Here is a 17,158-nt window from a genome sequence, read left to right on the forward strand (position 1 = left end):
TGTGGGCATCCTCGGCACTGCAGCGAGCGAGCCTCAGCCACTCCCTTGGCATCTTTTTCTGCCCGCTGTCTGGCCCTGCTCATGCCAGGGGTTCCTGCCTTCCCCGATTGAGGGTTCCAGAAAACAGTAGCCCTCGGTTGTGCTGTGTGTTGAGGCCTCAAACAAGGGGATGACAGGAGAGAGGGGGCACCTGGGGGCCAGGACCACTGCGGAGGGGCAGGGGGCTGGGAGGCCTCCAGGGCTCTTCCCCAGTGCCCCCGGCTCCAGGTTCCCAGGCTGGTGATGCCTCCGGGTGATTGGCAGCTCTTTGTTTCACCCCCCCTGCCCCCCCTGCAGCTCCCCCCTCCGTCCCTCCGCCCCCTGCTCTGGCTTTCTCCGCCTAGCCTTTTCCCCTCCCCGCCGCCTGCCTGCCAGGGGTAGTGCGCCGGGCTGAACGGCATGGAGACACAGGAACTTCGGGGGGCCCTGGCTCTTCTCCTCCTCTGCGCTTTTGCGTCTGCCAGTCAGGATCTGCAGGGTGAGCCTGTGTCTGTGCTCTCGGACCCCTCTCTGCCTCCTCCCTATTTACCCCCCAGCACAGGTAGAGAGAACATGCGAAGGAGGGCAGAGAGGGGAAGAGTCCTGAAACGGAGCTGGAGGAAAGCCTCTTACTGCCTGGCGTTGACGAAATGATGGCCCGGTGGGGGAGGAGTGGGCTAGAGGTCGGTGAGCCTGTGGGGACTGGCCAGGGCCAGGCACGGGGCCAAGGCAGAGGACAGGCAGCTGGGTGTTAGGGCAGGCTGGAGAGCTGGTGTCCGAGCATCCATGGGCACTCCAGGGTCTGGGAGAGCCGCCTGAGGTGGGGTCACTGTGTAGGTCCCTGGGCTTCGGTCTCCCCAGGCTCCTGGCTGCTGGAAGCCAGGGTGGGGGCGGGGACTGAGAGGTCTGGGCTCTCCCGGAGGTCTGGTGGTGGGATGAGCCCATGGGTGTGGGAGAGGTAGCTGGAGCAGATGACACAGAAGATTCTTTACTGGCTGGAGAGGAAACCACAGATTGGCCAGGACACAGGAGCAGAGGAGCTGGGTCTTACATTCCCGGGCAGGGGGGGGGAGGGAGCCCAGGGGGAGGGTCGGAGCCCTCAGTGGGCAGCTGTCCTTATCCAGAGGAGTGTGCTGAGCCCCCAGGATGGGAGGAGGCGCCCCAGGGTGTGGAAAGTGCCAAACCCAGCTGTGGGAAGAGACGTTACCTCCCGTTTGAGCGCCCTGGGCACCAGGTGCCACTCCTGCCTCTGTCTGCACGGCGGCTCCCTTGCGCCACCTGGTGGGGGCATCTCGAGTTTGTGGGGTGGTAGTTTGTGTATTCCCAAGTGAGCCTCAGGCCTACAGGTTCCCACAGGGAGGTCATAGGCAATAAAGACGGGAGGAAAGGCCCACTGCTTCTGTCCCTTCATACCAAAAGCGTTGAGTTTCGAGGTGACTTCCACTGCCCGGTGCTGGTGCGGTGGGCGGGGGAGAGGCTCGGGAGAGGGCTGGCCTTGGCATTGGCTTTTTTCTCTCTGACCCTGATAACCCCCGCCTGGCCAGTAATTGACCTGCTGACTGTGGGCGAGTCCCGGCAAATGGTGGCAGTGGCAGAGAAGATCCGGACAGCACTCCTTACTGCTGGGGACATCTACCTCCTGTCCACTTTCCGTCTGCCCCCCAAGCAAGGCGGTGTTCTCTTCGGTCTCTACTCTCGCCAAGACAACACGCGGTGGCTGGAGGCCTCTGTCGTGGGCAAGATCAACAAAGGTGACTGGTGGGCGGCACCCTCTCATCCCCACGCCCAGCCGCCCCTATTCTCCGTGGCCAGTCCCAGGGACCATGGCCTCGTCGGGCTGTGCCAGGAAGAGTGGGGAACCTGGCACAGGGTGCGAGGAAGTCAGGAGACTATACCTACTAATAGGATGTTGTACTTGGGGGTACCTGGAGGGAGAATGGGCATCTGTACCCCAGCCATGATAGAGATCCTTCATATCTCAGGGACAGGTCAGTGGGCACAGAACCAGCTGCCACCCTAGGAGAGGACAGGGTGACCCGAAAAACTGAAGACAAAGTCCTAGTCTTAGCCAAGCGTAGTGGCACACGCCTATAATCCCAGTACTTGTGGGAGGCTGAGACAGGAGGACCTCAGGTTTGAGGACAGAGCAAGTAGTGAGACCCTCATTAATCTAGCGAGACCCTGTTTCCAAATAAAAATAAAATAGGGCTGTGGGAATAGCTCAGAGGTAGAATGCCTCTGAGTTCAGTCCATAGGACCAAAAGAAAAAGTAAAGTCTGCCAGGCGCGGTGGCACGCGCTTGTAATCCCAGCATTCGGGAGGCTGAGACTGGAGAATCGCAGTTCACAAACATCCTCAGGGACTTAGTGAGGCCCTTTGCAACTCAGTGAGACCTGGTTTCAAAATAAAGAATAAAAAATTGGGCTGGGGGTGTAGCTCGGAGGTAGAATGCCCCTGGGTTCCATCTCCAGTACTGCAAAAGAAAAAAAAAAAGTCTTAGGCTTCAAACTAATTTGAAAAACATTTATCATATACCTACTGTGTGCAAGGTGTTATGAGATACACAGCTAAATTAGGGATGGTAAGCCAAAGGTGGGGTGTCCGGAAGACTCTATCCAAAGCCCAGCTGGGCACGGGGGAGGGAGGACAGTGCCTATACTGACCTCCCCTCCTGGGCAGTGCTGGTGCGCTATCAGCGAGAGGACGGCAAGGTGCAGGCAGTGAACCTACAGCAAGCCGGCCTGGCCGATGGGCGCACACACACAGCCCTCCTGCGCCTGCGAGGCCCGTCCCGACCCAGCCCGGGGTTGCAGCTGTATGTGGACTGCAAACTGGGCGACCAGCACGCCGGCCTCCCTGCCCTGGCCCCCATTCCCCCCGCGGAGGTCAGCGGGCTGGAGATCAGGACTGGGCAGAAGGCGTATTTGAGGATGCAGGTGAGCAGGGAGGAGTCTGAGTTTTGTGGGGAGTGGGCACAGCGGCAGGCACTGGCGGGTCCTCCCACCTCACTTGCTGTCTCCCCAGGGTTTTGTGGAATCAATGAAAATAATTCTGGGCGGGTCCATGGCCCGGGTTGGAGCCCTGAGTGAGTGTCCATTCCAAGGAGATGAGTCCATCCACAGTGCAGGTAACAGGCCCCTTGCTCACGCTGGGTGGGTCCCATGGTCCTTGGTAACCCCTCTCCTTTGGACCATAACACCTGTTCTTTTAGCTTGCCTGGCTTTTTTTTTTTTTTTTCTTCAGTACTGGGGATGGAACCCAGGGGCATTCTACCTCCAAACAACACCCCCAGTCCTATTTTTTTTTATTCTTTATTTTGAAACAGTGTCCCACTGAGTTGCGGAAGGCCTCACTAAGTAGCTGAGGCTGGCCACAAACCGTTATCCTCCGGTCTCAGCCTCCCAAATGCAGGGGTTACAAGCATGCGCCACCACGCCCAGCTTTTTGGGGGCATCTGACCCTGCTGCACCTCCAGCCCTGTTTGTTTTTTATTTTGAAATAGAGTATAAGTTGCTGAGGCCAGTCTTGAGCCTGCATTCTTCCTGTTTCTGCCTCCCAAATACTGGGATTATACACCTGGCTACTTTCTTGGTCTTTGCTGAAATACTAAGATGCTAGCCTTGGGTCTTTTTTTTTTTTTTTTTTTTTTTGGTGGTACTGGGGTTCCTGGAAATACTTCTACCTCCGGGCTACATTCCCAGACTTATTTTATATTTTTATTTGGAAACAGGGTCTCAAGCCAGCGCGGCTGGCTTCGAACCAGCGCAATCCTCCTGTCTCCGCCTCCCAAGCACGGGGATTACAAGCGTGCGCCTCCATGCCCGGCTTGGGGGTCTTTTTAGATTGTGTGTGTGTGTGTGTGTGACATTGGGGATCGAATGCAGGCACATGCTATCTCTGAGCTACATCTCCAACTCTGTTTTGTTTTATTTATTAATTTATTTACTTATTTTTTTACTTATTTATTTACTTATTTTTGTAGTACTGGGGATTGAACTAGGGGAATAACTTGGAGGTAGAATGCTTCCACGCTACACTCCTAGTTATATGTGTGTGTGTGTGTGTGTGTGTGTGTGTGTGTGTGTGTGTATTTATTTATTTATTTATTTATTTTGGTGCTGGGGATGGAACCCAGAGGCTTTTTACCTTTGTGCTACACTCCCAGACCTATTTTCCATTTTATTTGGAAACAGGGTCTCACTAAGTCGCTGAGAGCCTCACTAAGTAGCTGAGGCTGGCTTTGAACCTGTGCGATCCTCCTGTCTCAGCCTCCCAAGAGCTGGGATTACAAGCGTGCGCCACCACGCCCGGCTTTTATATTTTTATTATTCATATTGAAACAGGGTCTCGCTGAGTTGCTGAGGCTAGCTGCAAACCTGTGATCCTCTTTTCTCAGCCTCTCAAGTACAGGGATCACAAGTGTGCGCCACCACACTTGGGCTTTTTTTATTTTTTGAAACAAGGTCTCATTAAGTTGTTGAGGTTGACCTCAAGCCTGGGATCCTCCTATGTCAGCCTCCCAAGTACTGGGATTATAGATGTGTGCACTGTACCCAGCTGTCTTGGGTCTTTTTAGCTCCCTGTGGTAGCTGTTAGCCACCAGCAGTGTCTGAGCATAGCCCATCGGATGATCAGAGGCTCTTCCCTGGGGAAACTCCACTTCTCCCCGACATTTCAAAGGGAGAGCTCTTCAGGAGGTGCTTGGGAGAGGGGAGGAAGTGGGACGCCTGCTTTGGTGGCCTCTCATGTTGCACCCTTCTGGCACTGGGATGTCTGGAAACCAGGACTGGGGCTTTGGCTTCTTCTTCTTCTTCTTCTTCTTCTTTTTTTTTCCCCCAGTACTGGGGAATGGAATCCAGGGGCATTCTACCTCTGAGCTATACCCCAGCCCCATTTTTATTCTGTATTTTGAAACGGGGTCTCACCGAGTTGCAAAGGCCTCACTAAGTAGCTGGGGCTGTCTGCAAGCCCGTATCCTCCTATCTCAGCCTCCCAAGGGCTGGGATTACAGCAGTGCGCCACTACAGCGGGCTGGGCTTTGGATTCTGATGAGACAACTCCTCTTACAGAGTCCCTGGCCCAGTGGTAAGACCTCATGCCACCTGGGGACGTGGCTCAAGGGCGACACGCTGGCCCGTCATGTACGAGGCCCCGGGTTCCATCCTGGTACTGCCAAAACCAAAACCCAGCCTGGTGTTGCTCAGCTCTGCCCCCGCCACGCAGCAGCTCACCTTTATTCTGAGGGTGCAGCCCTGGCCCTCCCTCCTCCCTCCCCAGCTGCTCCTGACCAGGTCTTCTTTTTCTCTCTAGTGGCCAGCGCCCTGCAGTCCATTCTAGGTGAGCGGGCCATGAGGCGGTGGTGACGGGCGGGGGCAGGCCCTGGGCTTCAGCTGCTGCCCGGAACGAAGTCATCTTCCGTCGGCTGTGACTTGGAGGGGGGTTAAAGGCAGAGGTGGGCAGTGGTGGCAGGTGCTGGCTTCTTGCCCAAGGAGGCTCCAGGGCTGGCAACCCGGTTCTGAGCCTCTCTACACCTGGGCCCTGACAGGGGAGCAGACCAAGGCGCTGGTCACCCAACTCACCCTCTTCAACCAGATCCTGGCGGAGCTGCGGGACGATATCCGAGACCAGGTTTGGGCGGGCCGGCCAGGGGTGCAACTGGTCCCGGGGTGGGGTGGCAGATGCCGGGAGCTGACCCGTTGTCCGCGTCCTTCAGGTAAAGGAAATGTCCCTAATCCGAAACACAATCATGGAGTGTCAGGTGTGCGGTGAGTGGGGCGGCCGGGAGGGCTCCAGAGGGCACGCCGCAGGGCCTGGGCTGGGCGGCCCCTGCCAGTGGGTGGGATGGTGACCTCGGGTGGCTCTGACTCTCCCCACCCCCAGGCTTCCACGAGCAGCGTTCCCACTGCGCCCCCAGCCCCTGCTTCCGAGGCGTGGACTGCATGGAAGTGTACGAGTACCCTGGCTACCGCTGCGGGCCCTGTCCCCCCGGCCTCCAGGGCAACGGCACGCACTGTGAGGACATCGATGAGGTGGGCGCACCCATAGGGTGCAGATCATGGGCGGGGGCGTCCAGGGCACCTGAGCGTGCGGAGATGGGGTTGCAAGCAGAGGAATCAGGCAGTTAGGAGCGCTCAGAGACCAGCAGAGCAGAGGTGGGAGGGAGGCCGGGCAGGGAGCAGGGCAACCCAGAGGGAGGCTGGCATGGGTCAGGAGCATCCTGAGGTCAGGCGGGAGAGCTGCAGCATGGAAACAGGAGTATGGTCCTGGGGTCACAGGACTCAGGTTCCCAGGGGGACCCTGACCCTGCCTTCTCCTCTGGTCCCCAGTGTGCACACGCCGACCCCTGTTTCCCGGGCTCCAGCTGCATCAACACCATGCCTGGCTTCCACTGTGAGGCCTGCCCACGAGGGTACAAGGGCACCCAAGTGTCTGGTGTGGGCATCGACTATGCCCGGGCCAGCAAGCAGGTCAGGACAAGGGATCTTGGCCCTGTAGAGGTCGGGGCATCTGGGTTGGACACAGGACCCTGTGTGATAACTGGGTGAGGCTGGTTTTGCATCAGCTTTGGTTCTGGGCTTACGGATGCTCTCAGACAAGGCCACAGCAGGGCGCACTCTTGTGTCTGCGGAGACCCCACACACGCACCTTGGCCTGGTTCCACCCAGAGTCTGCCCTTGCAGGTCTGCAACGACATCGATGAATGCAACGACGGCAACAACGGTGGCTGTGACCCCAACTCTGTCTGCACCAACACCGTGGTGAGCCAAGCACCCTGCGCGGGGTCCGAGGGTGGGAAGGCTCGGTCGCCCTCTCTGAATGTCCCACTGCCCCTCCATCATGCCCTAGCGCCCCACAGAGTAGGTGCTCACAGGGACCCAGCTGGGAACTCCGGTAGGTTTAGCCTTTTTGAGCCTCAGCCCCCTCATTTGGAAACCAGGGCCAGCTACTTTGAAAAGCTGTCCTGAGAATCAACAGGAGACCTGGGCACGTCCTGCATCCGCCGGCGGCGTGGTACTGGTCCAGGCACCTGGCAGGCAAGCCCTCCTTTCTGACTCCACTCTGCACTCTTAGGGGTCTTTCAAGTGTGGTCCCTGCCGCCTGGGTTTCCTGGGCAACCAGAGCCAGGGCTGCCTCCCAGCCAGGACCTGCCACAGCCCCGCCCACAGCCCCTGCCACGTCCATGCTCACTGTCTCTTTGAACGGAATGGTGCGGTGTCCTGCCAGGTGAGCCAGCGTGGGGCTTGCAAGGAGGAATCCAGGAAAGAGCTATCGCTAGCAGATGTGATTTTGGCTTGGGCTGGGGGGCCTCTGTGGGAGAGGGAGACGGGTCTGGGGTCGGGACAGGCTAGTAGGGAGAAGAAACCCCCGGGAAAGGGAGTGTGGAAACTAACGCCTGCCATCTGTGTTGGCCCAGTGTAATGTGGGCTGGGCAGGGAACGGGAACGTGTGTGGGCCTGACACGGACATCGACGGCTACCCGGACCAGGCCCTGCCCTGCATGGATAACAACAGACACTGTCAGCAGGTGCCGGGGGCCATGGGCGGCTAGCGGAGGGGCCGCAGGCGAGGGCAGGGACTCACGCATCCTCTACCCCCTTGCGCCCCAGGACAACTGCCTTTTGACACCCAACTCTGGGCAGGAAGATGCTGATAATGACGGCGTGGGGGACCAGTGTGACGAAGACGCGGATGGGGACGGGATTAAGAACGTCGAGGTGGCTCCAGACCCTGCCTCCGATGCGGCCACCATGCTCTCCTGCTCTTGTCTCTTTGGCCTCGTTTTAACTTTAGTCCTAGGGATGGAACCAGGGGCATTCTAACCCTGAGCTACACCCCCAGCCCTATTTTATTTTTTTGTGGCAGGAGAGATTTAACTCTGAAGCCTTGTAACCTCTGAGCTACACCCCCAGCCCTATTTTTTCTTTTTCTTTCTTTTTTTTCTTTGCGGTACTGCGGATGGAACCCAGGGGCCTTCCACCTCTGAGCTACACCGCCAGCCCTATTTTTTACTCTTAATTTTGAAACAGGGTCTTACTTAATTGCAAAAGACCTCACTAAGTAAGTAGCTGAGGCTGTTCTTGAACCATGATTGTCCTGTCTCAGCCTCCCAAATTCTAGGATTACAAGTGTGCACCATCATGCCCAGCTGTCTTTATTTTGAAACAGAGGCTCACTGAGTTGCAAAGGCCTTACTAAGTAGCTGAGACTGGTCTTGAACCTGTATCCTCCTATCTCAGCCTCCCAAATGCTGGGATTACAAGCACACATCACCACACCCAGCTCTATAGCTCTATTGTGTGTGTGTGTGTGTGTGTGTGGGGGGTGCCTGGGGATGGAACCCAGGGGCATTTGACCTCTGAGCTACACCCCCTGCCCTAATTTTTATTCTTTCATTTTAAAATTTTTATTTACTTATTTTTTAGTGGTACTGGGGTTCCTGAAAACCCTTCTACCTCCGGGCTACACTCCCAGATTCATATTTTAAATTTATTTATTTATTTATTTATTTATTTATTTTGCGGGTTTGGGGATGGAACCCAGGGGCATTTGACCTCTGAGCTACACCCCCTGCCCTACTTTTTATTCTTTATTTTGAAACCGGGTCTCACTGAGTTCCAGAGGGCCTCACTAAGTAGCTGAGGCTGTCCGAGAACCGCGATCCTCCGGTCTCAGCCTCCCGAATGCTGGGATTACAAGCGTGCGCCACCATGCCTGGCTATTTTTTAAAAATATATATATTTTTATTTGGAAACAGGGTCTCTTAAACCAGTGCGGCTGGCTTCGAATCTGTGCTATCCTTCTGTGTCCACCTCCCAAGCGCGGGGATTACGAGCATGAGCTGCCACGCCCGGCATCTTATTCTTTTATTTTGAAGCCGGGTCTCACTGAGTTGCAGAGGGCCTCACTAAGAAGCTGAGGCTGTCCGCGAACCGGGATCCTCCGGTCTCAGCCTCCCGAATGCTGGGATTACAAGCGTTCACCATCATGCCCGGTTCTATTATTAATTAATTTATTTGTGGTACTGGGGTTCCCGGAAACCCTTCTACCTCCGGGCTATACTCCCAGACCTATTTTTACATTTTTATTTGGAAACAGGGTCTCCTAAGCCAAAGCGCGCAGCTGGCTTTGAACCTGCGTGATCCTCCTGTCTCTGCCTCCCGAGTGCAGGGATTACAAGCGTGCGCCACCACGCCCGGCTTCTATTTTTTATTTTTAAGCAGGGTCTCTCTAGGTTGCTGAGTCTCACTATTTCCCAAGGCTGTCCTTGAACCTGTGATCCTCCTATCTCAGCCTCCTAGGTACTGGGATTACAAACATGTGCCACTATGGCTACCTGGCTTCATTTTATAATCCTGCCTCTGCTTGGCACTCGGCAGTTCTCTAGGAAAAGGGCCACACTATTTCAAATTAGGGAGGCTGAAACCTGGTGCCCAGGACAGAGGCAGACTCCAGGGAGGCTATGTGGGGAGGACCGCAGCAGGCAGAGGTACTGTCACAGGGTGGTGACCGTCGACCAAGACCCTGACCTTTCTTCTCCCTCCCCTTCACCTAGGACAACTGCCGGCTGTTCCCCAACAAGGACCAGCAGAACTCAGACACAGACTCATTTGGTGATTCCTGTGACAACTGCCCCAATGTTCCCAACAACGACCAGAGGGACACCGATGGCAACGGAGAAGGAGATGCTTGTGACAACGACGTGGACGGGGATGGTGCAGGCCTGGGGCTCGGGGTGGCCGGGAGACCCACAGGGATGGGCAGGGGGAGGAAGTCTGAGAACTGGGGAGGTCTGCTGGGGTAGCTGGCTCTGGTGAGGGAGATTCCCTGAAACACACGTAGGGAGGAACTTGAGGGAGGAGGAAGGCCCCAGGGGTGTAAGCTAGAAGGGGAGCCAAGGTACAAGAGGGTTTCCCAGAAAGCTGTCCTCTGCATGAGGAAATGACCAGGGCTCTCACCGACCTAGAATTGGGAGACATGTTCTAGTGACAACTTTGCTTTTTCTCTTACATCCTAGGCATCCCCAACGGATTGGACAACTGCCCTAAGGTCCCCAACCCACTCCAGACAGACAGGGATGAGGATGGGGTGGGAGATGCTTGTGACAGCTGTCCTGAGATGAGCAATCCTACCCAGGTACAGGGGAGTGGCAAGGGCTGGGGCCCATGGGTGAAGTCTCAGCCTTGAGCCGGGGCATGGGTCACCCTCTCCAGAGTTATCAAGAGGGGATGGTGAGGGCTGGGCGTGGTGGTGTACACTAATCCCAGCATTTGGGAGGCTGAGACAGGATTGCCATTCACAGACAGCCTCAGCTACTTAGTAAGGCCCTTTGTAACTCAGTGAGACCTTGTTTCAAAGTAAAAAATTAAAAAATAGGGCTGAGGGTGTCACTTGGAGGTAGAATGCCCCCTGAGTTCCATCCCCAGTTTAAAAAAAAAAAAATTAGAGATAGTGAGTTAGGAGCCGTCATGCATACCTGCAAACCCACTAGTTGGTAGGCTGGGGCAGGAGGGTAAGGAATCACTGCCAGCCTCAGCTACTTAGTGAGGCCCTCCATAACTTAGTGAGACCCTATTTCTTTCTCTTTTTTTTTTTTTTTTTGCTGGTCTGGGAATAGAACCCAGGGAACTTTGACCCCCGAGCTACACCCCCTGCCCTATTTTTTATTCTTTAATTTGAAACTGGGTCTCACTAAGCCAGGCGTGGTGGCTCACGCTTGTAATCCCCGCGCTTGGGAGGCTGAGACAGGAGGATCGCACAGGCTCGAAGCCAGCCTCAGCTACTTAGTGAGGCTCTCAGCAACTTAGTGAAACCCTGTTTCCAAATAAAATAGAAAATAGGTCTGTGAGTATAGCCTGGAGGTAGAAAACCTCTGGGTTCCACTCCCAGTACCACACACACACAAAAAAAAACAGGGTCTCACAGAGTTGCTGAGGACCTCACTATGTAGCTGAGGATGTCCGCGAACTGTGATCCTCTGGTCTCATCCTCCTGAATGCTGGGATTACAAGCATGCGCCACCACGCCCGGCTGAGACCCTATTTCAAAATAAAGAATAATAGCCGGGGATGGTGGCACACACTTGTCATCCCAGCATTTGAGAGGCTGTGACAGGAGGATCGCAGTTTGAGGACAGCCTCAGCTACTTAGTGAGGGCCTGTTTCAAAATAAAGAATAAAAAATAGGGCTGGGGGGTGTTACTTAGAGGTAGAATGCCCCTGGGTTCCATCCCCAGTACCGCAAAAAATAAAAAAATAAAGAATAAGCCGGGTGTGGTGGCACACACTTGTAATCTTAGCATTTAGGGGACTGAGACAGGAGCATCGCAGTTTGGGGACAGCCTCAGCTATTTGGTGAGGCCCTCTGTAACTCAGTAAGACTCTGTTTCAAAATAGAATTAAAAAAAATAGGGCAGGGTGTGTAGCTCAGAGGTAGAATGCCCCTGGTTTCCATCCTCAGTACTACCAAAAAAAAAAAAAAAAAAAAAAAAAAAAAAAAAGGGCTAAGGGTGTTGCTTAGAGGTAGAAGGCCTCTGAGCTCAACTCTCAGGCCCAAAATAAATAAAAAAGTGAAGTCTAGCCTGGTGGTGGGCTTATAATGCAGTACTTAGGAGGCTAACACAGGAGGATCATAGGTTCAAAGCCAGCCTCAGCAACTTGTGAGGCCCTCCACAACTTAGACCGTTTCAAAATAAAGAACAGGCCGGGTGTGGTGGCGCACACTAGTAATCCCAGCATTCGGGAGGCCGAGACCAGAGGATCGCGGTTCTCGGACAGCCTCAGCTACTTAGGCCCTCCACAACTCAGTGAGACCCTCTTTCAAAATAAAGAATAAAAAATAGGGCAGGGGGTATATCTCAGAGGTCAAATGCCTCTGGGTTCCATCCCCAGACCTGCAAAAAAAAAAAAAAAAAAAAAAAAAAAGAATAGGGTTGGGAATATAGCTCAGGGGTAGAATGCCTCTGGATTCAATCCCCATTACTGCAAAAAAAAAAAAAAAGAAAGAAAGAAAGAAAGAAAGAAAAAGTGGAAAAAATAAAAACATACATAAAATAGGGCTGAGGGTATATCTTGGAGGTAGAATGCCCGGGTTCAATTCCCAGCACCAAAAAAAAAAAAAAAAAAAAAAAGATGGTGAGATCAGGCCCCTCTCTCAGACAGATGCAGACAGTGACCTGGTGGGGGATGTGTGCGACACAAATGAAGACAGGTAAGTTCGCAGCCAGGAGGCGCATCCTCCTCCAGGTGTTTTACTCTCTTCCCTCCGGTCTCAATTCCCTCTGCGATTTAATCTTCACTTCTTACCACTGTCAAGCAGGAAGCTTCAGTTTGCCCTCCTTTTGCCGCCGGGCTTTGGCCTGGGGCGCTGGCGGCAGGGCCTGGAGGGCAGGGGAAGGACGGGACCCTGACACCCTCTACCTGGTGCCCGTTCTTCTGAGCAGTGATGGGGACGGGCATCAGGACACCAAGGACAACTGCCCACAGCTGCCGAATAGCTCGCAGCTGGACTCTGACAACGACGGCCTCGGAGACGAGTGTGACGTGGACGACGACAACGACGGTGTCCCGGATTACGTGCCGCCTGGGCCTGATAACTGTCGCCTGGTCCCCAACCCCAATCAGAAGGACTCGGACGGTAAGGCTGGGGCCCACGGAGGTCGAACTGGTTGGGCCTTCGATCTAGGGAGGCAGACAGCGCTGGCCGCTGGCGGTGGCCAGGGCGTCTTGAGCCCCCAGTCTCGCCCCCTCCACCCAGGCAATGGCGTCGGTGACGTGTGTGAGGACGACTTTGACAATGACGCCGTGATCGACCCCCTGGACGTGTGTCCCGAGAGCGCAGAGGTCACCCTCACGGACTTTCGGGCCTACCAGACCGTCGTCCTGGATCCTGAGGGTGATGCTCAGATTGACCCAAACTGGGTCGTACTCAATCAGGTACTGAGGGTGGCGGGCTGGCCAGGAGCCATCATAGCAGACCACCAGGTGGGGCCCGGGTGGGGCGGCGCACCTGGATCGGGGCTCTTTTCTTTACTGAACAACCCCAGGGCATGGAAATCGTCCAGACCATGAACAGTGACCCCGGCCTGGCAGTTGGTAAGTCAGGGACAGTCAGTTCCGTGGAAGGATACTCCAGGGGCGGGGGGTGGGGAGGATGGGCATGGCCCCCCCACCCCGGGGCAGGCCAGGCTGCCCCTGACTTCAAGCCCCCCGCAGGATACACAGCCTTCAACGGAGTGGACTTTGAAGGCACTTTCCACGTGAACACGGTGACAGATGACGACTACGCAGGTTTTCTCTTCAGTTACCAGGACAGTGGCCGCTTCTACGTGGTCATGTGGAAGCAGACGGAGCAGACGTACTGGCAGGCCACGCCTTTCCGGGCCGTGGCCCAGCCTGGGCTGCAGCTCAAGGTACCCTAGCCGAGGGCCCTTGCCAAAGCGCACCCCTTGCAACCCCAGGGCCTCTCCTGCTGCTGGGCTGGGGGCCTGCAGGCGGGCCTGAGAATCCCTTACTGACCTCGTTGACCCACCGTTTTTTGCCAATGACACCCAGGCAGTAACATCTGTGTCTGGCCCTGGGGAGCACCTCCGGAACGCCCTGTGGCACACCGGCCACACCCCTGACCAGGTCCGGCTGCTGTGGACGGACCCACGCAATGTGGGCTGGCGTGACAAGACGTCCTATCGCTGGCAGCTGCTGCACCGGCCTCAAGTTGGCTACATCCGGTGAGGAGAGAGGCTGCGTCCTCCTGGGGGACTCCAGGCTGGGCCTGTCCTTCCCCTCTCACTGAACCCACCAGCGCCCTCTGGTTGGCTCCATCCTTGGTTCCAGAGGCTGGGACCTTGGCCGCTTCCCTCATCTCCTTCTGGGCACAGACACCTGTGGTCCTCTGTATCTGTGCCCTTTCTATAAAACAAGGGCATTGAGCTGGATGCCCTGCTCAGGCGCCTCCAAACCCAGGCCGGTCTCCTCCAGCCACTTATGTGGTCCAGCCCGGAACTGCTTCATCAGCTGCTAACCTGGAAGGGTTCACGGCTTACAGACTTCACAGGCGCACAGAGGCCCTAACAGCACAGCCCAGCTTGGTGTCACTGCTTTGCGTTTTTCCCTCAAGTGTCCCTAGCTGGTGGCGATGGCTTGGGGAGGGAGGGGAAGTGGGTCGGCTTAGAGGCTGGACTACCCAAGGCCGAGAGCCTGGAGGGCAGGGGCCTGGGTTGGTTCTCCTTTAAGGTGCCTGGGGCTGTGGGGCGCCAGGGCAGGGGATAAAGGGGGGTGGACTAGAGCCTGGGAAGCGGGTGACTTCACCCCCCAGCCCATTGTGCTCATCGTCATGGCAACCCAATCCTCGCTTGGAATGCGGCTGGTGCTTTGAGATGCAAAAGGAGCCGGACAAAGAGCTAGGGGCCCCTGGCCTGAGAAAGCACCCCCCCTCCCCTCTCCTTCCCTCCCCCCTCTCTCAGGCCTGGTGAGCTCGAGGGGGGCTGGGATGAGCATGCTGGGGCCCGGTGGCACAGCGCCCACGGGCACCTTACCACCAGTGAACGCCCCTATCCTGGGCAGGGTGAAGCTCTATGAGGGTCCCCAGCTAGTGGCGGATTCCGGGGTGATCATTGACACGTCCATGCGAGGGGGGCGTCTCGGTGTATTCTGCTTCTCCCAAGAAAACATCATTTGGTCCAATCTCCAGTATCGCTGCAATGGTGAGGCTGTAGTGATAGTAACCTGACCCCTCACACGGCCCAGGAGAGCCGCGGGCGGCCGCTGACCCTGCACTTTCCCCGCAGACACAGTGCCCGAGGACTTTGAGCCATTCCGAAGGCAGCTGCTCCAAGGAAGGGTGTGAGGAGGTGGCTCCCGGACTCCTGATTTTAGACCCTCTGGCCTTGGGGTCCATCCTGGAGACCCCAGGGTTTAAACTACAGCCCCTCAGCCCAACACTGGCCCTCCTCTGGCACCCAGCAGGAGTTCGGCCCCAGAGGGTAGTGACCCCGCTGTTTAGGGGTTGGGGAATTTTCAAGGGGGTGTTACTCAGGTACTAACCCCAAGAAAGGTAACAGCATATTGCCATAAAGTTCCGGTTGTTTTCTAAGCCAGTGCAATTGCTTATTTTAGGGCTTTTCGGGACAGGGCGGGGCACTGGAAGGGAGCTGAGGGGGTAAGGGCGCAGAGCTGGTGGCCGGGAGACAGGGAAAGTTCGGGGAGCTGGGGCGCGCGTGGGGAAGGTGCCGGGTGGGGTTAAGTGGAGGCCGAGGAGCTGTCCCGAGGATGGCTAAAGTCCTCCCAGCCCACTTACTCACGGTGGCCGCGGCGACATTCCAGTCTATCCTAGAGCAGCGGGATCGAAAGCCGGGAGGGCGGGGGCTGCCCCGCCGGGGGTGAGGGGGGACCGGGGGGCCGAGGGGGCCGGAGGCCGGGACGAGTGCAATATTGGCCGGGGAAATAACAACACTGCACCGCATCCCGTCCCTCCCGCCCGCCCGGGGCCCGGGATCCCGCTCCCCACCGCCAGAAGCCAGCCGGCCCTGGGACGGGGCCGCGCAGGGACCTGGGTTCACCTTAGAGGCAGGCCGGAGCCATGGCGCCGGGAAGGGCGAAGGGGGGCAAGGGGGAGGGCGAGGGAGAAGGAGAAGCCGCGGCGCCCCGGAACGCCACTTTCCGCCGCCCGGGCGGCGCGCGCGCCTGCTCTTTAAATACTCAGACCGGGCGGCGCGGAGCCGTCGCCATGGCGACGCGTGTCCCGGCAACCGAACTGAATGGCTGTTGCCTGGCAACGCGGGAGTTGGCGCCCGGGGCCGCCCACCTAGACGCTCGCACTTTCTGGAGCGGGGCCTTCCCGCCTCCGGCCGGCCCGCGCCCCCTCCGCCCCCCGCCAGCGTTTTTAAAGTCTTGGTTTCCGATCTGCACTTGTTGGGACCTAGGCCGCCCCCCGACCCAGGCCGACGCCCTAAACCCACCGACCTCCCTGCCCTGAGAGGTCTCCAGCCTTCAGAGTGGCTCTCCAAGCCCGGCGTGGGGCGCAGTTTGTGATCCCAGTGCTTGGGGGGCTGAGACAAGAGGATCGCAGGTTCAAGGCCAGCCCCAGCAACCAAGCGAGGCCCTTTTCCGCAACTCAGACCCAGTTTCAAAATAAAGAATAAAAAATAGGACTGGGGGTGTAGCACGAAGGTAGAATGGCCCTAGGTTCCATCCCCAGTGCCGCAAAAATAAAAAAAGAATAAGCCAGGCTAGGCGGCCCAAGTTTGTAAATCCTAGTCCTTGGGAGGTTGGGACAGGATGGTCAGAGACTCCCAACCAGTCTCAGCTACGTGCGAGGCCCTCTAGAACTTAGTGAGACCCTGTTTCAAATAAAGAATAAAAAATAAGCCGGGCGTGGTGGCGCACGCCTGTAATCCCCGGGCTTGGGAGGTGGAGACGGGAGGATCTCGCAGGTTCGAAGCCAGGCACGCTGGTTTAAGAGACCCTGTTTCCAAATAAAAATATAAAATAGGTCTGGGAGCCCGGAGGTAGAAGGGCTTCCAGGAACCCCAGTACCACCACCAAAATAATAAGAATAACACACACACGGCTGGGGATATAACTCAGAGGTAGAATGTTCATGGGATATATATATATATATATATATATATATATATATATATATATATATACACACACACATATATACATATATACATACACAATATATATAGTATATGTGTACATGTGTATATATGTACATGTAAATATATATACGTATATATACACACATCTACACACAATAGGGCTAGAGGTGTAGCTTGGAGGTAGACTGTCCCCCCTGCCCAGTGTTCAATCCCCATTACCAAAAGCAACATAAAAATATTAAGAAGAAAAAAAACCCAAACCCCAAAACAAAATCCCTTTCGGTTCTACAAAATCCATACCCCTTCACACACGATCGCGGCCTCCAGTTTGTGCTACCTGTCCCAGACGGCCACCGCGCTGCCCTCCACGGAGCGCTCTGCACCCCAAATTCCATCATTTTGCCGCACCTCGTCCCGCCCCCTAAGCACACAGCCGCGCACACCTGCCGCCCCTCCGCATTCCGGAGTCACGGCCACATTCCTGACGCCCCTTCCACATACTTCAGGACCCACCCAATTCGCACCACTTCCTCCGACGCC

At 56.2% G+C, this 17,158-nt stretch overlaps 1 protein-coding gene across 7 annotated transcripts; it reads left to right on the plus strand.

The window, feature by feature from the left end:
• Nucleotides 1-438: 438 nt before the first annotated feature.
• On the plus strand, nucleotides 439-14,859 carry THBS3 (thrombospondin 3; the record flags this gene model as incomplete). Of its 7 annotated transcripts, none has more annotated exons than XM_080691857.1 (23): nucleotides 439-517; nucleotides 1,563-1,769; nucleotides 2,698-2,954; nucleotides 3,043-3,145; nucleotides 5,329-5,355; nucleotides 5,564-5,646; nucleotides 5,732-5,783; nucleotides 5,899-6,047; nucleotides 6,345-6,485; nucleotides 6,699-6,776; nucleotides 7,090-7,242; nucleotides 7,433-7,543; nucleotides 7,626-7,733; nucleotides 9,572-9,731; nucleotides 10,034-10,162; nucleotides 12,177-12,225; nucleotides 12,458-12,651; nucleotides 12,772-12,950; nucleotides 13,061-13,109; nucleotides 13,230-13,426; nucleotides 13,569-13,741; nucleotides 14,577-14,716; nucleotides 14,801-14,859. In XM_080691857.1, 23 exons carry the CDS (start codon nucleotides 439-441, stop codon nucleotides 14,857-14,859), a joined length of 2,877 nt encoding a protein of 958 aa, XP_080547983.1. The 7 variants fall into 7 exon arrangements, with proteins under 7 accessions (XP_080547983.1, XP_080547984.1, XP_080547987.1 ...); XM_080691858.1 differs by having other exon boundaries at nucleotides 10,034-10,152; nucleotides 12,173-12,225; XM_080691863.1 differs by lacking the exon at nucleotides 439-517 and adding an exon at nucleotides 1,109-1,345 and having other exon boundaries at nucleotides 10,034-10,152; nucleotides 12,173-12,225.
• Between the last annotated feature and the right edge of the window lie 2,299 nt (nucleotides 14,860-17,158).

The sequence above is a fragment of the Muscardinus avellanarius genome (assembly GCF_963383645.1).
Source record: "Muscardinus avellanarius genome assembly, chromosome: 3".
Lineage (NCBI taxonomy): Eukaryota > Metazoa > Chordata > Mammalia > Rodentia > Gliridae > Muscardinus > Muscardinus avellanarius.